Source organism: Tarenaya hassleriana, unplaced genomic scaffold, assembly GCF_000463585.1.
Source record: "Tarenaya hassleriana unplaced genomic scaffold, ASM46358v1 Cleome61, whole genome shotgun sequence".
NCBI classification, from domain to species: Eukaryota; Viridiplantae; Streptophyta; class Magnoliopsida; order Brassicales; family Cleomaceae; genus Tarenaya; species Tarenaya hassleriana.
Window position 1 is genome coordinate 8331 of NW_010968608.1, and position 21075 is coordinate 29405.

Genomic DNA, 21075 nt, shown 5'->3' on the forward strand with positions numbered 1-21075 from the left:
CCACATGATGTAGAGAATGAAGATTTGTGCACTATTTATAGCCAAAAGAGAACAAAGAATGCATGAACATGCATTGACCAAGAACCGAATGGTCATTCTTCTTCTCCATTAATGAATCAATTTAATGATCAAGACTAATGCACATTCAAAGAATCTTCAATCTACATGAACCAAAACCAAACCAAACCAAACTCTACATTAATCGGTACACGTGAACCAGGGACCATAACCAAAATCCTTATTCGGTATTATCCAATTTAGCCCATCATAAAATTAGATAATAACCGACCAGTATCTACGCATATATTAAACCCTATACTCGATTCAATACCGAAGTCCAATAGGTTAAAACTGAAACCCGATCACATTTAGTTGGAGTTAACCGACATGACAAACCTTATTTTATAATAATCATATCCGGTCCACAATAAAAGTAAAAAAAAAACTTACAGTTTTCAATTTACGCGCTATGTATTGTTTCGTTTCTTCATTGTCCTAAACACTTTGAACTCAATCTAAACAGCTTTAAAACCACTAAACAGTAAACGTCAACGATTTGCATGTATTAATGATAATCAAATTGAGTTTAAATATACAACGTAGTTTTTTTGTTAATAGAATTCATAATTTCTACGACAATACGATAAGGAATAGATAAACTCAAACCAAATAGGAAACACACTAATATCTAAACTATATACGAAATGAAATTCTTTGTAATCTCACAAGTGAGTTTGAACAAACAGACGATTAGCAATCGATGGCATGCATTTATAATATATTACAAAATACTAAACATTTTGAGTTTATCACATAACTTCGTTATTACCCAGTTGCTTAGCAATAATTTGAGACAGAAACAACTTGGAGCTCAACTCCCACATAGAGTGTGTCATCCAACAAATAACCCTTTGAAGGATCATGAAGAGCTTTGAGGGGCATCAACGTTACGAAACCACAACCAATTGGATCAACAGGAATCCAATACAAGCCTGCATGAACGAAGAAGAAATCAATGGTTAGAGAACAAGATAAAAGGACTTCATATGTTGATCAAATAGAGAATCAGTATGCTATAATCTATTATCCATCGTATGTATATGTATATCTATATATACATGTATCTTCGACATGGTTCCCGTTGATTTGGTCCAGTACTCGCAACTTGTAACGTGCATAAGTCTTAGCATTTGGTACTGAATTGTCCATAAAGCCTTCTCCCCTCAAAAACACGGAAAGTGAATTGCCCTTGCCTTCCTCAAAACCTCGTGGATGAACTTCTATACTCCTGCCATTATAGTTGTAAGAATGCATTGAACATCTTTACTAAACAAATCAACCTTAAACACTAACAAAGCCATTTTGTTATATATTGCACTAACCATTTTCGATTTCCAACTACAAACTCGTGAGACTTATACTTTGCGAAACGATCAAAAGCCAAGAATTTTGTCATCTTCCACGTGACTTTGTTGTTCATCGGTTTCTCGACGAGGGTAAAGCATTCGGCTGTTCCGTCTTTAACACCTTGAACCCCATATGGCTTCACACCAAACAAAGCACAATCATCCACAAGATATCCTTGCCTAGTATTATGTAGTTCAGAAAGAGAAATCAGCCTTGCAAAGCCTTGCTTGGTATTATATGGACCGAAAACCACAGACCCTACACATTTATAACATTGTTAGAGTTCCACATCGACCATATGTGGGAACAATTGAGTCTTTATAATATTGTAAGCACCTTCCCTCAACAAATTAGCTTTCAGGGTGAGTTCTACTCGTGGGTCCATTATGGATGGTTATATCAAACACATTAACATGCATGTCCATGATAATCATGAAGATCGAGCAATGTAAATATATATATGTGTGTAGTACCATATCGATTCTTCCAGAACGGTCGGAATTGGTTGAGGATGAAAATGTCAAATTGGATCTTCACTGCCCAATTCAATGGCAAAGACTCGGAATCTTGTATCTCCAAGTAGAGAGAAATGTGACCCTTTGCATTGTCATTCTCATTTCCATTTGGGTAAAGAATGAGCTTCCTGTTGTTAAAGACCAAACCAAATCACTATAAAATGCTTAAAACAGTATCACCATATGATTCTTGTTTGTAACATGTTTCCTGAACTGACCATTTGTGACCGCCAAAAGCGAGAACAGAAGATTCGATTTCCTCAACCTCGTACTTCTTGAGCAAAGAAAAGTTGTCCACTTTGAGGATATGGGAATTGGCGTGTGCTTTCTTGAATCTTCTTATCATCTCTGTGGAGGAAATTAGACGCAGAGGCTGATCTAGTTTCAGTATGGAAATCTAAAAAGAGGAGAAAAGAAAGTCATGCATATGATATTAGTTAGCCTTTTATCCACACAAGCTTACCTTCAACGGGTACTGGCCGTGACATTGCAGCGAGATGCAAACGTTTTGAATGATTGCACAATGCTTGACGTGCTTAAATGGGACTATATATGCATACATATATATATGTGTGTGTGTGTTTCTATAAAAGAACAAGCACAGACACACATCTCGCCTTGCTTTATGAAGTTTTAAAAATATCACATACGGTACCGAAAAAATCGATATTCTGAATTCTATCCGCAAGATTTTCATTTGCAAAAAGGACCCCGCAAGTATTTTGTTCACCCTTTGTTTTTTTTCCAAGTGATGACTATATTAACAAACATGGAATATGAAGTATCTTTCGTAACCAGTTGATTGAAAGAGAAGGGTTCGTGTTCGTGGAGTAAAAGAGATTCTTGAAGATAAGTGTGAACATATTCACAATAAAGATTGATCGAACGAGAATGAGATACGTTTCAAAAAGGTTATCGTTCTTTAGGTTGAAATGATAAAACCTTACGAGAAGAAACAAGAACAGCAAACAAAAAGGCGAAAAATGGAATCGAGTCCGACAGCTGTGGGACGAGACAACGGGAATCGACCACGGAAGAGACGGCTGCGGCTGCGGCTGCGACGAAGGTGTTTCAAAATAAAAAACCCCCATTACGTGAAGGAGAAGGATTTCCGTTCTTTTCTATGGATTACAAAAATAATATCGTGTTTTTCATTGAACGAAGAATGAAGAGATGTGTTAACGTATGTTTCGAAAGGTCCTTGTTATTAGTTGAAATGCTGAGCCTCAAAGAAGAAGAAGTCTAAACGAACTGTACACGACTACGAAAGTTCGGCACTTTATTTTCTTAGAAATTTAACAGAAGCGGGCTTTTCCAAGAATTTGGCCAGTTTTGAGTAGGGTGGGCAAAATAACCGAACCCGACCGATAAATATCCGAACCGAACCGAACCGAATAAAATTAAATAACCGTTGGGTTATGATTTTTTGAAATCCGAAATAACCGAACCCGAACCGAACAGAACCGATTAAAAATTATTAACCATTTGGTTATAAATTTTTATAAACCGAACCCGAACCGAACCGAACCGATCACTGTTTATATATCTTCCTTTATATATATTTATATACATATATGAATGTTTATATTCTTTATTTAATAATTGTTTTATTATATTTTAAATGCATTTTATCATTGTTATTATTGTTTTTAAAGTTTGTATGATATAAACATTAGAAAAAAATGATCTTTATTTATTTAATAGTTTTATATCAAAATATAAATTTAGATATTATTATTTTATATGTTAAAATAATTATGATAATATTTTATAATATATTATATTTGAATATTTCTAATTATAAATAAATTGATTTTTTAAATATTATAACCGAACCGAAACCGAACCGAACCGAATCTTTATTTGGTTATAGTTTGGTTATAGTTTTAAATAGACAAAACCGAGCCGAACCGAACCGAAACCGAACCGAACCGAATAAAATTAATTAACCGTTTGGTTATGAGTTTTAATAACCCGAAATAACCGAACCCGAAATAACCGTAACCGATTAACCCGTAACCGACCGTTCGCCCACCCCTAGTTTTGAGAACCGAATAACCAAACACCGAATACCAACTATAACCGAATCAAATTATATATAAAATCGAATGGTTATGATTTATCTAAAACCGAATCCAAAACCGATCCAAATAAAATAAAATAACCACAAAAACCATAAATTTCTTTAATAAAATAAGTATATATCATAATCAAACTAAACGAACCAAACCCAAACCAAATATAAACGAACCAAACCTAATTCAATGTAAAAACCCAACAGTTATAGTTTGTCTAAAACCGAAATAACTGAATCTGAACCGAAACCCGATTAAGCCCAACTAGGAAAGCCAATAGAGCTGGCAAAACCTGCAAAAGATTTAGACCTAACGAACCTGTAGAAGATTTCAAGTAACAGTAGGAGAAGGCACTTCTGATTGAAAACCTTTGCATCAAAAAGTAGAACGGTGATTGGCGCAAAATCTTTTACAACTCAGATTTGAAATCATCTCAATAAATGTCTCGACAAATGAGCAAAAATGGCATTACTAAACAACACCGACCAGTGAAAGTAAAAAAAAAAAAACTAGTTTTAAGAGCTGACACTCTTCAGTAAAAGAAACCGAGGACCTTGCCTCCAACATTCTTCCTCCTGGCTTCCTCGTGGTCCATGATGCCCGCGGAAGTTGTCAAAACAATATAACCAAACTGCACAGACGAAGCGAGCAATGTTACTAAGCAAATAAACAATGTGAATCCAACGACAATCTAGACATTGTTATTCCACAAGACCATGGCATGGCAACCGAGAAAAGGGCATCGGGTGGGTCAGTTGCTTTTTAGTAGGAAATCTAATGAATGATTCCAAAATCAACAACGATCGTTGATGAATGATAACTCTTTATTCTCTAAATAAAGACCGAACCTGTCTTGAAGGAAGCAGACGAGCAGTCCAACCTTCGATCTCCTTGACACCTACATCAAATCTAGGACTGATGACTCCACACTTGTTCAGCCTTCCGTTTAGCTCAACAACAATCTTGCCAGCCCGGTGGTCATCGACGTACTCAAACTCGCCAATGTAGCCTGCAAAATCAATGACAACCAAGAAACGGGTCACAAGTTGAAACTATAAAAGGGAAGAAAGACAGAGACAAATATAACAGTAAAACATAACCCTACCATGCTTTTGCATGACAAGAAGAAACTTGATGATCACTTTAGAAGAAGGCCTGATCATCACTTGCCTCTTTCCCCTCTTCTCCGCGTTGTACATGCTCTTCAGAGCATCATTCAGAACACTGATTCTCACCATCCTACAAAAAATGAAAAAATACAACCAATAATGCAGTAAGGCCTTTGTGTATAAATTCAGATAAAACGAACTTTGTATGTATATGTGTGATGTGTGTGTGTGTATATATATATATATGAGGCAGATACAATGACAATGAAACACATAAACACGCAAGAGTTTACACACTTCGATGAACAGATACATGCTGGAATCTATATCAACGATACAAACAAATCAACATATAGAAAGCATTGAAATCATCGTTACAAACAGTGCCTTCCCCAATTACTACTAATTCGATCCAGACGCACGCATCACACAAACGCAAATAACAAATGCGAGAACAATCAGATAATCCCCAAAACAGGGCCTAGATTTCCCAGGGGAAAAGAAGACAGAATGGCGTAAGAATCTCCGCCGTAGATTCACGTTCGAATTCAAAAAGGAACCAGAATCGAAGTGCAGAAGACGAACTTGAACAAGGGTTTTTTCTCTGGACTTTCTAACCTGGAACCGAAGAGGCTGTTGTTCTCTCTCTCTCCCCTCCAAGCGAAGTTGAACGAAGAACTAGAGGAGCTTGCAGTACAACTAGGGTTTTTGGTTTTATCGATCTTCTAAAACTGATTGTACGAGTTGGATCCAAGACACATTGGGCCCTATATTACCAAGTCCTCGTATTATGGATAGAAGTTATTAGGCCCAATTGTAAATTTCAACGCGTTATTTATCCTGTATTTGTGAGGTTTTGTAAAAATTTCAAATTGACTAATAAATTCATCGAAATTCGACTTCTAATAAATAATTAAATTATTTTCCGAATAATATTTTAGATTTCATGAAAGTTTCTATGTATATATTTTTAAATTCTTTCTAGAAAATTTTTAAAATTGATTTATAATAAAATAAAACTGTTTTACAGATTTAGCTATTTATTAAGAAAATTTCGATTTATAGATTCTATTTGAATATTTTATATATTTTCTGAAGAAAAATATAAAAATTGATTTCTGATACGATAAGTTAATATTTAATTTAAGCGATAACGTTTAATAAAATTTAGGGGTTTTCATGGAATTTTTGAGAAATTTATTTTTCAAATAAAAAGTTCAAAGTTTTCTACCATAAGTTGAGAATTTTTATGGCATACAGCCTCGTTTTTTTCCACAAATGTTTCTTTTTAAAATTAGTTCCTTCTTTGGTTATTCCGATTTTTTTTTTTTCAACCAATCATCTTAAGAGTATTTTTCAATGAGTAGTAATATTTTTTGTTGGTGCAAAACTATTACTTTTGTAGCAGCGAAATGAGCATTTAATTAAGAAACCAAAACCTAAAAAATATAGAAGAATTGATTATATTCAACGACAGAGAAATTTATAAAGAAATTAAAAGAAAAATGTAAATAATTTTATTATAAAAATACATAAAAACCATCAACCTAAAAAAGCTAATCGAAATAAATCTTAATTTTTTGAAACATCCAATAAATATTTACCTATTGAAAAACGTCCATTTAAAATCTCAACTATCAACAAATAAAAATAAAACATTAGTGTTTTATAAAAAGAGCAAAAAATATTAACTTTTATTAAGTAATATATTTTCAAATCAATTTGAAATCTATTTATTAGTAAGCACCTCAAAATACAAAAGAAAACCTATCAGATTCATCAATGCTCATAATAAATATTAGTATTTACGTTCTAACGTACCTATTTATAATTTTTTTTAACCCTAATTTCGTCAACTTTTAAAGTGATTTCGTATAATGTCGAAGAAAGAGAAAACTAATCGGGGAAGAGAGAAGTAGTTCGTGAAAAGGAGAGAGAGAAACATTAAACAAAAAAAGAATGTATAAAAGTTACATTTAATTATAATGGAAAGAGTAAATTGACAAATGTATATTGAGCATATAATTGAAGGAGACAAATTTTTTTTAGGACAAGATAGGCGGTCAAGTTCGCATTTCTGATAATGGCCTACAAGGATGAGAGTAGAAAGAAGTAAGAAAACACAATAACACCAATTATGTTTCCCCATCATTATCTTCTAGTAATAATCAATCATTTTTTATCTCATTCATATCTATTTGGATATAAACACGTTATTTGTTTCCTAATTAAAAGAAAACAAAATCTCTTATAAAAAATAAATAAATCACATGTAGGCAGGAAATCATCTAAGCATTCTAAAGCAAATGTATCTTCGATACTTTCAAACACGCCTTAAAAAAAATAATAAAACCCCATTGTATTGAAAAATCGAACAAATTATTCGTACCCTGGGAGCAAGAAAACAAAAACAAAAGGAAAAATTGGATCATAAATATAAACTACACAGTGCGTGACCAAGAATGAATAAAATGGAGAAGTTTACCAATGCAGGAGAAGGATCTCTAGTATCTGTATGCTGGACCTGATGGTGGCGGAGCTGGAGGTAACCGGTTAGGCGTAGGGCGACGGGCCGAGTTGGAACCGGAGCCAACGTCAGCATTCTGAGCCCGGTCGCTGTAACGACGACTGTGACCATTGGATCCGTATGTTGACGAGTCTCCAGAGTTGCCTGCGATGCCATTAGCAGCCGCGTTGAAAGCGTTCCGCCAATCTTCCCCGACGCCTGATAAGGCCCCCCTAGTTCTCGGGCTACTCTCTGGACCGTGGTGTAAGAATGTTACATGCAATTTCTACTCCATGGATTTAGAAAAAAAAAAAAAAACCTTAGGCTTTAGTACCTGTTCCAACATTGTTTTCTGACCAACTTGTGGCAGCTGAAGCTCGGTTGTCGTGAATGCTAAGTTGCCGTGTGAGTTTCGAAAGAAGGGAAGACTGCTTCTGGTATCGCTCTCTCCTTCGCTTCACGTTCTGGTCCTCCTGGATCAATGTCTCAATCCTTTCGTTGCTCAATGCACTGTCCATCGATGCATATTAGTAGCTGTCAGAGCAATATGGATGACGAGACTCAGGATCAATAAAGCAAGAGACAGGTAACAACCTAATAGAACTGTACAACTGATTGAGCATATCTTCCTTGGCCTTTTCGACTTGGCAAAATACGACGGCCTGTTCATCATGTATAGTTAATGACTGAAATAACAGTGGTGGAGATGAACAGAGAAAGTACTTGCAATTTTGACAAGGCGAAATCACCTTTGGGACGTTTGCTGCAAGGCTGTTAAGAACAGCTTCAACATAGCCACGCACTTCTTGGGACATCCACCGTAGCTCTTCTTCTGGATCAATGGGTTTCCTCGTGATTGTGTCCTGTAAAGCAAGTAATGCGCTATTAAGTGCTTGAGATATGTAAATGGAAATGCAGATCACTATTTTCCATGACATCCCTTTCCACTTTATGAGAAAGTAGATGAGAAAAGTCGGTTTTCTTCTATCAAGGCAACATTAGAAAACAAATCACATGGCACAGGGAGGAAAATAGAACAATTATTACAATAGACAAGAGGATGAGCGGTTTCGATGCCATTGATAGGGAGAAAGCGCAAAAGATGAAGTAGGCAGCAAAACGAGGTTTAGATGTGAGATGTGACTCACAAGTGAACCATCAGAAAAACTTTGCCTCATGGTAGAACCAGATTCACCCTTTACTTGTCCACCTCGAGCTTGAATAACATTTCTCAACTTACTCAACCATTCAGCCTTCTCCGTAAGGTTCTCTGCCTTCAGCACAATAGTGGCATGAGCTGCAGAAGTTACGGGTTTGAGCAGTTAGTAGGTTACAGAAAAAAATGTCAAGTATACTTTCTGTGGAACAAATCATTTACATTTCAATACTGTTTTGTACGGAACTCTGCTCGATATTTTGAAAACAAGACCAGGCCCTTTGCTTGAATCATGTCCTTTTTCTTTTTTATCCTTTGAACTCTTTTTTTCTCCTTCATCATCAGACAATTCCTCAAGATTGCATTCCTGAAAGATCAACAGAAACAGGTCACTCAGAATGTTGTAGGAAAAGGGTGAAGAAAGATCACTAGCACGATGATTAAAAAAAATCATCAATATCCTAAACAGGAAAAAATTAGCGATTGTCAGTGTCGACAAAAATACCTCTAAACTTATGACACCGCGGAAGTTCCTTTCCTCTTGTTTTTTTGTGTAACCGAGCTGGAAAATCAAGACGAAAACATAGAAGTTCTCAATAATGATCATTTAAGAAAGAACGCCCCACGAGGCAAAAAACACAATGAGAATGAAATATTATACATTCAAGGCAAACAAATGGAAAATGGAAGTTGTATAGATGATTCCTTGGGAATTCAGATCTGATCTTAAGAATCCAATTTTACTAACACACTACAGGACCTTCATATAAAAAGAGCAATGAACGAGACATGCAGAAGTAACCACCACTGTAATTCACCATGAGGCATAAACTGCACATACACTATGGAATACGTTGCAGATTTGTTCCTAATCCACATATCAAATGTACATGACAGATACAAAAACTAGCACCTTGGAAAAAGAAAACATCACACTAACCTTGCCAGTTTTCTCGTTTAAAACAAACCATCGCTTGCTCCACCCATTAGCTTTCCCACTTTTCTTCAATAGATATCCTGCCAAAGAATACATGCGTTAGTGACTGCCAAGTAGGTATTTCCCCCTTCTAACAGGAACACTTAAGAAATGAAATCCTTCATCTTGACTCCCACAAACAAAGCATCTCACGTAATAACATAAGTGTGATCTATAACATAAAAATAGGGCAAGGCAAGAAATAAATATGAGATATGTAGGAAAAAAATACTTTCAGCTAAGAATGACAGTGTCATAGTTTCGGCTCAAGGAAGCACAATCATACTTTCAGCTCAGGACAAGAGAGAGCCTCTCTCTATGACAATACAACAACCAAAATTACTTCATTAAGAAGCTGTTTAAGTCTAGCTCATTACAGCTTGTGAATTCAGAAAATGTTGCTTTGCATATGAACATCGAGTCCATGGAAAACTTTTTCACATGTTAACGAACAAACCTGCTGTTATCTCTCCCTCAGGTCCAGCAACTTTTAGAGATGGACCCTCTGGTGCATCTTTGTCCAGTTGACCAGACTTGTCTTTTATCGACTTCAAGCTACCACCAGATTGTCCATCTGACAGCGGACTAGTAGCCTTGAATACATGGAAAAGAAAGCATTGAATACACTCAACTGTTTAGAAACACTCCATGAATACCGAGCTCGGATACAGAATTAAATAAGACACAAACCCTAGTCCAAATGGAATTCTCAGCTTCGACTGCCTTCCTAGAGGATCTGTTCTTAACTTCATCTTCACGACGCTGCCTTTCCATTCTGGTGAAAAATGTCACAGAAGAGAATTAACCATACAAGAATAATGGACTCGAATGAATTTATATTTAGTACAATCCTCATCTTATAAGTAATGCATACGGTTCCAACAGAAGGGACCGATATACTACACTTTTCCTTTTTACTTTGCACAACTCAGAAACAAAACATGGTTCTTTGCAGCTATCTGAGAGTACAGCTCCCAACAGGCATTACAAAGACAGGCCAATAATCCTCTGAGTGAGATTAGAAGACATATTTAAGGCTTCCCAGTAAACAAAATCTGAGCTTCCCTAACAAAAAGTAGATGAGGAAAGGTAATAACTAATGAGCACTGATTGCATGACTTGCCTTCTTTGAACCAGACGGATGAAATGTTGCGGTGGAACAAAAACACGCTCCATATCAACTAAGGCAATTACCATCTTTTTGGCTTCAGTCCTAAATCCATCCAATGCACCACTTGCAATGGCTACCACCTAACCAACAGTTTTATAATCCATTAAGAACAAGGTTCCCAGTTCAAAATCTATAATCACATAAAGCAGTGAAAGGAACTATCACCTCTCTTTTAAAAACAGGATATCTTCCAAGACCAGGAGTAGCATCTGCTGCAGCAGAGACAATGTCCACAAGTACACGGTGCACCTGATTTTCAAGAATGAAAAAGTAACCGTGAGAAGGAGAAAATACATCAAAAGAGTGACATGAAGGATAACGCAATGAAGAGCAAATGGTTTGAACTTGCAAAACCAAATACGACTTAGGAAACATAACATTTGCTTTAAATTTTCAGTTGGGAATTATGACCACAAAGGAGTTTATCAGTGATGTCCTATTCATATACACAACATTAAGTAGTTCAGTACTCCTACTCCATAATGATAATCGCAAAGGAATAAGGTGTGTGTGAACCTAGCTAAGTGGAGTCTAGACCATCAACCATCCAATTCTCCATAACTTCCAAAATGGATTATATCACGTGTTACTGGGCGAAAACTTCAAAGTTTGACACCATATCATTGTCTGTTGTATAAATTAAGGATAGAAAGGCCTCCCTTCGAAGCAAAGGTACCAGCAACAAATATCAAGAAGAAAATGAAAGCCAAGGACCTGAGAGAATTTACATCGTCTACACATAAACGTGCAGGATCCTTTGCCAGCTCAAGGACACCTTTTATCAAAGACCTCAATCCTTTCTCTGGAGAAATAAGATAAGGTTGATAACCATCTGCCTCCAAGACAATCTGATAAAACAGGGAACATTTTCAACCAAGAGATTTTCAACCTGAATGAAATGAAGAAAATGGCGGGGAAGACAAGCCAAAAACTAACCCTTTTGACATTATTCAAGTCAAAATGTCTATCCAATGGAAGCTGTTTGATCCTATTTGGGAAATTTCCCTCAAAACTAGCCACAACTTTCCAACCACTACCCTGCAACAAAATTTCCTAAAATATATCATAAAGTTTAGGAGAAACTGTAGAGTCATCTTCAAGTTCAACAAATATTCAGTCAGAAGAATAACTGCTGTTTTTTATCAAAGACCTCAATCCTTTCTCTGGAGAAATAAGATAAGGTTGATAACCATCTGCCTCCAAGACAATCTGATAAAACAGGGAACATTTTCAACCAAGAGATTTTCAACCTGAATGAAATGAAGAAAATGGCGGGGAAGACAAGCCAAAAACTAACCCTTTTGACATTATTCAAGTCAAAATGTCTATCCAATGGAAGCTGTTTGATCCTATTTGGGAAATTTCCCTCAAAACTAGCCACAACTTTCCAACCACTACCCTGCAACAAAATTTCCTAAAATATATCATAAAGTTTAGGAGAAACTGTAGAGTCATCTTCAAGTTCAACAAATATTCAGTCAGAAGAATAACTGCTGTTCTAGGGGCATTTTTTCTTTTTTTTTTTTTCCCCCTTTTTTTTTTTTTTGGGGGGGGGGGGCTCATTTCCCCTGCTTAAAGCAAAGTGTATAAACTAAAAATTTCAGAATTAATGAATAAGCACTAGAGTAAGAGAGAGATCGCTCAGAGAACTACCAGATTAACGAATCAAGTACTATAACACATTACAACGTTTACTCAGATTATAACAGAGAACTCACCTCACCACCAGTTAAGTGGAGGAGGAACTTATCTTCGAACTCACGACATAACTCCAAAGCTACCGCTCTTGTCCCCTCAACGCTACTAATCATTTGTTCACCTAGCTTCAGCAGTTCATCCTGAACGGTCTGAGACTTCCCTTGAAGCCTGTGTATCGAACCCATAATAAGACAAGTAAGAAACTGAGAACTGTTACAGAGGTTTAAATTACAAATAAAAAAAGGCATGGTTATAAGGAGACGGGGATGAATGCTACAATAAGAAAAAGAATAATGTATAGCCTCAAATAATAGAAAATATACTTTCTTAATTACTAAAAACATGGTGATAGCAAACGCTCCGCCTAATTGCATAACACAATAAATGCAGCACTTCCAGCTTATAAAGTATACTATTTCTTCATCCTTGTTTGTATGTATGTGTGTGTGTGTATATATATATATATCTGGAAACTCATGAAAGTCTAGCTGGACAAACAAGACCTAGATATGATCCACAAAGATTAAAAAAATTGATGTTTTCAAAAAAGGTTTATGTATCGTATATATTCAGGAAAAAAAACGAAAAGGAATCAGGACACAAATACTACCCAGATAGGAGGTTTGGAAGTCTGAGTTTCATACGGTTCCGGATTTGACTAGCGAGGGCATCTACCAAGGCAAGCCTGCCAAACTTGTTTTGAGGACCTCCATTCAAAATAGATTTGAGGCTTTCACTTTCTGCATGCCAAGCTGCTTCCAAAGAGTTCTCACTGCCAGACTGGGCTGAAGCTATGGAGACAGACTGACCAATTAGAGCAACCCAGGCTATATCAGAAGTTTTCGGTGGACCTTGGTTCAACAGCAGAGCCTGAACCGCAGCCACAGCTTTAGGGTTTTCTGCTGCTTGATCGATTTTACTGATAATACCAATGGTTCTAGTACCTAACATTAACAATTGAAACAGAAAATCAAGCTTAACACCTAGTTATACACTTTCTCTACTCAAACGTTCATCAATCCTTATTTTAGAAGAATTTTGAGTCCAATGATACTCACTTTCTGGATCAAACTCTTTAGCAGATCTCAGTGCTCGAGATGATGAAATTTCTGAAGCTTGAGTGGCGGGAACTATAACCAGCAGAATAGCATCATTATGTTGCGCATATTCACCAACCTAATCAGCCATACCGGTAAAGAAATAGGTAAATTACAATGTAAAAGAAAACAAAAAGTTGGTTATCAAATATTGTATAAGATAGATCTAGCTTTAACTCACTCCTCCAACCAGCATATTTTAATCAGCCACTCACCAATGAATCATCCATATTTCGTTGATCCAATCCAGGTAAGTCAACCAATTTTAAAGGTGGTGCTGAAAGTTAAAATTAGAGAAGAACAAAAAATCTGTTAGATATAATCTATAAAGTTTTGGCGTGCAAAGATTAAGAATTCATAATTGCAGCATGTCAACACAAAATAGGTAGTAGAATGATACTGAATAAGTTTGCCTAAGATCTAAAAGACTAAGAAAGAAGAAAGCCAACTAACATATAACTTACCGAAAAGGTGAGAGAAGTAATTGTCGTTACTTCAATCAGTGTAAAGATTCTTGGAAACAATAAAAGACTGTATACTCTCTTGTATTTATCTAGATTTGAAATCTTTCAACAAAAAGCATCATTATGCTAGCATGTGCACGAAATTGCATCTCTTATTTGTGCCTATGGAGGTATCCTTCCTCCTTTGGCTATTGATATAATCCAGTTTGTTCAACCAAATATGACTAAAAATCAGTGGCTGATCTTTGAGACTCTGCTCCTTTAGAATAAAAAAGAGTAACAGAGAATCAACCTGTACTTGTCCGGAGTTTCAGGAATATTTCATCGCGACTCTTTCCTGAAGATCCTTTGCTCAGCCTATCTTGTAGGGAGTGTCGTAATGCACCTAAAATATCAATTTGATAAAAAGTTAATTTGATTTCAACAACGGTCTTATCAGTGTAATAACTATGAGCAGTGTCATTTGCTTCTGTTCTGAGAAAAACATCAAGAAATATTTTTGAATAGAATGAATAAATAAATAAAAAATTAGTAGTTGTCTATAAGAAGCCTTACTAGCAGAGACTTGCTGAGATTTGTTATCGATCTGCAAGATTATTGCTTTGCTGCTTAAAGAGCCTTCTTTATTTAGATCAACAACTATTGGGGCTCGTGTGGCACCATTTTCACCAGTTGGCTGTCCAGGATTATTTATCACAGAAGGAACATATGGAAGCAAAATTCTGTTAGAACCAAAGTTCTAAGATCAAACACTCAGCAATCTACCAAGGTTTGGTAAAAATAGAAATTACCAAAACAGGGTGACCAATGAGACTGTTCAGTAAAGCGGACTTCCCAGCTCCCTGATCCATAAAGAACCAGAACAAATTATTCAGAGACAATAGTAGATGCTGTAAGGACAAAAATATAAATCAGCTTTTTTTTTGTGTATTTGTCTCTGCAATTTCCCTTGTCAAAATACCAACAACAACAGCACCTTAATCCAAAGTTTATTTGGAGTTGGCCAGATGTATTCTTTTCTTGACAAAATTCTAATAACACGCAAAATAGTCTCAAAGTGCACCCTTGATACTGAAAAGCCCATGCACCAATTCAGAAACCTCCTACAGGCCTCACAAGGCCACACGAATTCCTTTTAAAATCCCCCGTGACCTCAACGTGTAATCCTTACAATTGGAAATGGAATTGTTCAAAGAGTAGTTCATCTCACAATACACATAATTCATGTTTGAATCGTTATGCTCTACCACAGTGCAGAATCGTAATAAAAATCACAATCAAGTCCTACGAAGAAGTTATCCTTTCCCATTTAGAGGTTTGTTTCAGTTCCACGGCCAAGATAATTTCAACGGAAAGCAACCATTTAACTCGTCATCTCCCAAACACATTCGATATCAAGTGGTGATTGATTAGCATCATACATTGACCTTATTTAGTTTGTCTCCCGCAGTTTTCAGAAGAAACCTACAAAAAAAGAAAGGTTTGATCCACGCATTTCCTTCACGCGTCCTAATGATAACAAAAAAAAACATCTCCCAATACCTAGTCAGATCCTCAATAAACATTCGACGGTTCATGTTCATCCATCTATATACACACGTATACAAAAACTTAACTCGTGAACAGAAAAAGGGACAAGAGACTCACAACATTGCCGAGAGCGACTATGTTGAGGAAAGTGGAAGGTCGTCTTGAAGCGGTGGACTCATCCGGATCTTCATCAGCGAGGAGAGCAGCCGCTTGACGCATCGAGTCCGACAGCTGAAACAATTCGTCGATCGCCTCCATTGCCAATAAATTGGATGATTCAGATTTGTCCGAGGAATCCGATCATGGAATTGGGAGAAACAGATCTAGAAAGAGAGGGAAAAACCCTAGATTTGGATGTGATCCGGTGGCGAAAGAGCTGGTGCATCGGTTGTTTATTACTTTATATGGACGGGCCTGTCCCTGCGAGAAGCCGGAAATTCAAATTTCGCTTGAAGTGGTGAAGTGGTCGTTCTTGTTGATTCATGTTGGGGGTTGGCAAAAGGAAGGCTTATTTGAAAACCGAACCTAACCGGCTAACCGTACCGATTTGTATCCCAACCGAGCACACTAAGATTAAAATTAAATGAATGTTTGTTGGGAAAATCTCAAAAAAAAACACTAAACTTTGCAATTTTGACCAAAAAACACTAACTTTTTATTTTATCAAATAAACATTAAACTTTTTAAATTTGACAAAATAAACACTTAACTCTTCTACGATTGTCAAAATAAACAAAATGAATGACGTGGCCCAATTAGATGTAAACACGTCAGATTATTTTACTTAGTTTTTTTTTACAATCGGAAAAAGTTCATGTATTTTTTCGGATCACTAAAAAAGTTCAGTGTTTTTTTGATAATCACAGAAAAGTTTATGTATTTTTTGGATCATTTAAAAAGTTCAGTGTTTTTTTATACTGTTTTAAAAAGTTTAATGTTTATTTGACAAAAACTAAAATTTAGTGTTTTTTTATCAAAATTGTAAAGTTCAGTGTTTTTTTTTTTGGATTTTCCCTTTTTTTTCGAAACCTAAAATAACCGATCCAGATCAATTGTAACCGAATAAATTGAATATAATTGTTCATACACTCATTTATCATCTATTAAAACGAAATATATATTATTTCTAATTAGATAAATCTTACATATATATATTACATATATATATATATAAAAGGAAGATTCACATATTAAATATTGAAGTTTAACCAAATTTTCAAATTAAATACTCAACTATCTCACTTCCAAATTAAATATTCAACTATATTTAAACTCACAAATAAAAACTAAACTTTTAAATTTTAACATATATCTAAGGGATAATCCCAAAAAAACCCTATACTTATTTTTCGTCGCAATTTAAACCTTATACTTTTTTATCCCAAAAAACCCTATACTTTTTAAAATTTTAAAAATTATACACATTCATATACACATATTAATTATTATAAGCACAAAATCAATTACACATTTATTTTCTATAAAATCAATTGCACATTTATTTTATATATTTATATGTATATATATGTTTTATATATATGTGTGATATATGTATTTTTTTCCTAAAAATCATTATATATATATAAGAAACTATTTATATGAGCTCAATTGTCCAAAAAAACATGTCCTTGGAAAATAGTTTCTTATATATAAAACAATATACAAATAATAAATAATTTCTTATATATATAATGATATTTAGGAAAAAGTACATATATCACACATATATATAAAATATATATATACATATAAATATATAAAATAAATGTGCAATTAATTTTGTAGAAAATAAATGTGTAATTAATTTTGTGTTTATAATAATTAATATGTGTATATGAATGTGTATAATTTTTAAAAAATTTGAAAAGTATAGGATTTTTTGGGATAAAAAAAAGTATAGGGTTTAAACTGCGACGAAAAAAAAAATAAAGGGTTTTTTTTGGATTATCTCTTAGATATATGTTAAAATTTGAAAAGTTTAGTTTTTATTTGTGAGTTTTAATATAGTTGAGTATTTAATTTGGAAGTGAGATAGTTGAGTATTTAATTTGGAAATTTTGTTAAAGTTCAATATTTAATATGTGAATCTCCTTATATAAAATTACAGTTGATTTCTTAGGATGTTACACGTATCTTTCCTTTTTTAAAATCAAATTTCTATATTCCATCAAAATAAGTAATAATAAATTAAATTTATATATCTAAAATTAATCTTTTTTGTAAATAATTATAAATATTGTTTGAATCTGAATATAATTAAATTTTTTAAAAAGTATAGTGGGAAGAACACATGTTGAGAAAAGAATACGCATCCTATTTTTTTATAAAAAAAAAACAATGAATCCTTTCATATTATAATAAATTAAATTAATACAAATATTATTTGAATCTGAATATCATGAAAATTTTGAAAATATAAAACTATAAAAAGTTTAAATGTAAGTGCAATGGGAGTTTGAATCTGAATATATATATATATATATATAAATTAATTGAATCTAAAATTTAATTATTTAGTAACTTAAATGTATACATAATAACAGATTCAATTTACATAACATTGATAAATCTCTATATATATGTATGCATACACATATTTTATATACACGTTTACGTTTTCTAAGTTTTTTTTATTTTTTGTTTAGTATAGCTTTTTTTAAATCTCACATTCATTCTGTTTCATTTTTTTTTCTTTTACATAACATTGCTAAATCGCTATTTCTATAGACTTTAACGTTAAATGAAATATAAATTATCACTTTTAAAATATAATGATTGTATTGTTGACGGACCAAAGAACCAAAAATAATTGAAAAAACAATAGCAAGCAACATCACGTGACACACAAGGCAATCATCCATTTGTGTATTAGACAGTTAAAAACAGAGCATATCAAGCACGAAAAATCTGCAGATGAAGAATCAAATAAACAACAATTTGCCATTCGCGTTTCTAGAAAGATTTTTCTACCATATCTTATATCTTTTATATCTTTAGAATTGATATCTTTTCTTTCTTCTTATGTAATACTATATGTATATATTCTGCCCAAACATACTAAATCTAATATACGAGAATGAAGTGATAAGGAAACAATGACTTGATCACAATTCTTTTTTTTTCAGAATGTCAAATTCTTTTTTGTTCCTTGGTATTATTTGTTTTCAATCCTTGAACATTAAAGTTTATTTATGGTATCAGAGCACTAAGTACTTTGGACCCCTCTATTGTCGATTTCTTTTTGTTTCCGTGTAAAATTTAAATCACTCCAATGGAGTTTCACATTCCCAAGAGAGATGTCGAAATTCTGCAATCATTCACATATATCCGAACTCTGAACTTCACTGTCATTAGAACGATCCATAGACACCAAATTTCAATCATTTAGAGAGTATTAATCTTTTTTAAATCACTTCGTTTGATTTTAAAGTTCTAGTTTTAACTCTTTTTGTCATAGTATCTTATTTGATCCTAGAGTTTTTAGTTTTGACTTATTTTTGTTATAGAACATCGTTTGAATCTGGTGTTTTTATTCTCCTTTGAACGATTTGGATATATGAACATCCAAAACGCAAAAGAAAGAAGAGATTGTAAAATTTAAAAAAAAACATGTAGTCCAGATCGCAACGCTACTCTGATTACTTGCACAAAAAGATTCCGACAACCATCATAGTGTAAAGTATGGTAGGACATATTTTATTCATAAGTTCTACACATTTATATCATTCAAAATCAAGGTTTATCGCATTAAGATATGATCACACGATTTTTTTCACCGGTTTTCTAACGTCATGCTCTCCATTTCTTCATACATTTTAGGTATTATAGGACGTTTTAGACGACAATGGGTAGGTTCTTTTACTTGTTTTCCCTTGTAGGACGAGTCCATGAGAATTCTCACGAGCGCGGTACAAAAGAGCATGGTTTTGAGAAGACCCGAAAGGCTCAGAGGATTCAGCGGGTCGCCCATTTTCATGAGCGACCGCCTGAAAATGAATAAAAACGCAGAATTGGAAATGCAGAGGAAAATCAGTGATCGCCTGAGCGACCGCCGTTTTTCTGAACGACAGCCTGAAATTATGAGCGACCGCCCGTTTGTAACTGAACATGAGAAAATGAGTGACCCTGATGAGAAAATGAGCGATCTAGAAGAGAAAATAAGCGATCGCCTGAAATTTTCCGTGAAAGAGTTGGAAACCCACGAAATTATGCATCAAAAGGAAGGAAAGTGAGAGAAAAAGGGGGACTTTTGACCAGACCTTGGAGAGCGTTTTTGGGGGAGTTCTTGGGAAATTTTTGGGAGCTAAGGGGGAGAATTGGAAGAGGAAGAAGAAGACCACCATTGAAGACATCTTGAGCATTTTTTCCCTTTTTCCATGTTTCTCCATTTTGTTTTCTGTTTTGAAACTCTAGTTATGAAGTAGTGACTTTGTTGTGGGTGAAGGATCCCCACTTTTTATGGATATCTATGCTTAATCTATGTGTTTATGAGTTCTCTTCCATGGGTTTGATGTTTTATACTTAATACTATTGACTTGGATGAAACCTTAGTTGATATGATGATAGAACACATTGGTCATAGGGATATGAATGTTGTTTGGAACTAAACATCAAATATGTGAGTTATTCACATTGGAAAATGGCTTAACTTGCCTTGGGTTCATGATAGGGTATATTAATGCATCTAGAGATCATTTAGACCATTGGAAAATGGATGAATCGATTCTTTAGATAATGAGTTTAAGCCTGGCAGAGACAAACTCTAGTTGAAGTGCTTGAAACCCCCGTATGGAAGATAAACCCTCATAGACACCGTAGCATCATTAACCGTCCATGCGATTTGGCGAGGGATCCCGAGCCTACAACGCTTTAAATCATCGTTTACAAAACCGTTAATCTTATTTACTAACTTTCATTCCAACATACACTGTCATTTCTATTTCTATTTGACCATCAATCTATCTTTAGAATCGATATCTCTCCTTTCTTCTTATGTAATATTATATGTATATATTATGTCCAAATATACTAAAGCTATTATACGAGAATGAAGTGATCAGGAAACAATGACTTGATAACAATTCTATTTTTCAGAATCTGTCGAATTCTTTTCTATTCCTTAGTATTCTTTGTTTTCAATCCGTGAACACTAAAGTTTCTCTATGTATAACGACAAAGAAAACAGTGAAATTGGAGACATCACATTCCCACCCACTGTAAATTCTAATTATGACCTTAATATAGGTCCACTCACACTGTTCATACCCACATATATATATATATATATATATGCATGTATTTATGAACCGTAAAAGAATACATACATATATATATATATATGTATGTCAATACACGTAATGAAATAAAACAT

At 34.4% G+C, this 21075-nt stretch overlaps 3 protein-coding genes across 13 annotated transcripts; all 3 read right to left on the bottom strand.

Annotated features, from left to right (window-relative positions):
* Positions 1-733: 733 nt before the first annotated feature.
* On the bottom strand, positions 734-2649 carry LOC104799781 (ubiquitin carboxyl-terminal hydrolase 12-like). 3 transcript variants are annotated; one of them, XM_010522421.2, is made up of 6 exons: positions 2386-2649; positions 2141-2319; positions 1881-2050; positions 1383-1665; positions 1119-1288; positions 734-992 (listed from the first exon to the last, which is right to left on the bottom strand). In XM_010522421.2, exons 1-6 carry the CDS (start codon positions 2617-2619, stop codon positions 838-840), a joined length of 1191 nt encoding a protein of 396 aa, XP_010520723.1. In that variant the 5' UTR covers positions 2620-2649; the 3' UTR covers positions 734-837. The 3 variants fall into 3 exon arrangements, with proteins under 3 accessions (XP_010520723.1, XP_019056395.1, XP_010520724.1); XM_019200850.1 differs by having other exon boundaries at positions 2141-2295; positions 2386-2645; XM_010522422.2 differs by having other exon boundaries at positions 2141-2270; positions 2386-2644.
* A 1702-nt stretch (positions 2650-4351) lies between these two features.
* LOC104799783 (40S ribosomal protein S15a-1-like) lies at positions 4352-5827 on the bottom strand. 2 transcript variants are annotated; one of them, XM_010522423.2, is made up of 4 exons: positions 5725-5827; positions 5103-5236; positions 4846-5006; positions 4352-4628 (listed from the first exon to the last, which is right to left on the bottom strand). In XM_010522423.2, exons 2-4 carry the CDS (start codon positions 5233-5235, stop codon positions 4530-4532), a joined length of 393 nt encoding a protein of 130 aa, XP_010520725.1. In that variant the 5' UTR covers position 5236; positions 5725-5827; the 3' UTR covers positions 4352-4529. The 2 variants fall into 2 exon arrangements, with proteins under 2 accessions (XP_010520725.1, XP_010520726.1); XM_010522424.2 differs by having other exon boundaries at positions 5692-5783.
* Positions 5828-7099: 1272 nt separating this feature from the next.
* On the bottom strand, positions 7100-16171 carry LOC104799784 (dynamin-2B-like). 8 transcript variants are annotated; one of them, XM_010522427.1, is made up of 24 exons: positions 15822-16171; positions 14966-15016; positions 14730-14850; positions 14467-14559; positions 13926-13987; positions 13672-13789; positions 13224-13557; positions 12634-12781; positions 12213-12314; positions 12066-12124; positions 11644-11704; positions 11081-11164; positions 10868-10995; positions 10435-10519; positions 10202-10337; positions 9709-9785; positions 9274-9330; positions 8991-9135; positions 8761-8909; positions 8362-8475; positions 8207-8274; positions 7947-8122; positions 7592-7864; positions 7100-7194 (listed from the first exon to the last, which is right to left on the bottom strand). In XM_010522427.1, exons 1-23 carry the CDS (start codon positions 15960-15962, stop codon positions 7611-7613), a joined length of 2763 nt encoding a protein of 920 aa, XP_010520729.1. In that variant the 5' UTR covers positions 15963-16171; the 3' UTR covers positions 7100-7194; positions 7592-7610. The 8 variants fall into 8 exon arrangements, with proteins under 8 accessions (XP_010520729.1, XP_010520730.1, XP_010520731.1 ...); XM_010522428.1 differs by lacking the exon at positions 7100-7194 and adding an exon at positions 7382-7496; XM_010522429.1 differs by lacking the exon at positions 7100-7194 and adding an exon at positions 15602-15638 and having other exon boundaries at positions 7382-7864; positions 15822-15841.
* Positions 16172-21075: the final 4904 nt, after the last annotated feature.

Coding starts and splice junctions, on each gene's coding strand:
- LOC104799781 (XM_010522421.2), bottom strand. CDS start 2,619: ATGAAAATCTTGCGGATAGAATTCAGAATATCGATTTTTTCGGTACCG. Junction 1,666..1,880: donor GTTCTGGAAGAATCGATATG/GTACTACACACA, acceptor ATAAATGTGTAG/GGTCTGTGGTTTTCGGTCCA. Junction 993..1,118: donor GAACCATGTCGAAGATACAT/GTATATATAGAT, acceptor TCGTTCATGCAG/GCTTGTATTGGATTCCTGTT.
- LOC104799783 (XM_010522423.2), bottom strand. CDS start 5,235: ATGGTGAGAATCAGTGTTCTGAATGATGCTCTGAAGAGCATGTACAAC. Junction 5,007..5,102: donor TCTTGTCATGCAAAAGCATG/GTAGGGTTATGT, acceptor TTGATTTTGCAG/GCTACATTGGCGAGTTTGAG. Junction 4,629..4,845: donor GTCTGCTTCCTTCAAGACAG/GTTCGGTCTTTA, acceptor TCGTCTGTGCAG/TTTGGTTATATTGTTTTGAC.
- LOC104799784 (XM_010522427.1), bottom strand. CDS start 15,962: ATGGAGGCGATCGACGAATTGTTTCAGCTGTCGGACTCGATGCGTCAA. Junction 8,275..8,361: donor TTGCAGCAAACGTCCCAAAG/GTGATTTCGCCT, acceptor CATGATGAACAG/GCCGTCGTATTTTGCCAAGT. Junction 8,123..8,206: donor CAGTTGTACAGTTCTATTAG/GTTGTTACCTGT, acceptor ATCGATGGACAG/TGCATTGAGCAACGAAAGGA.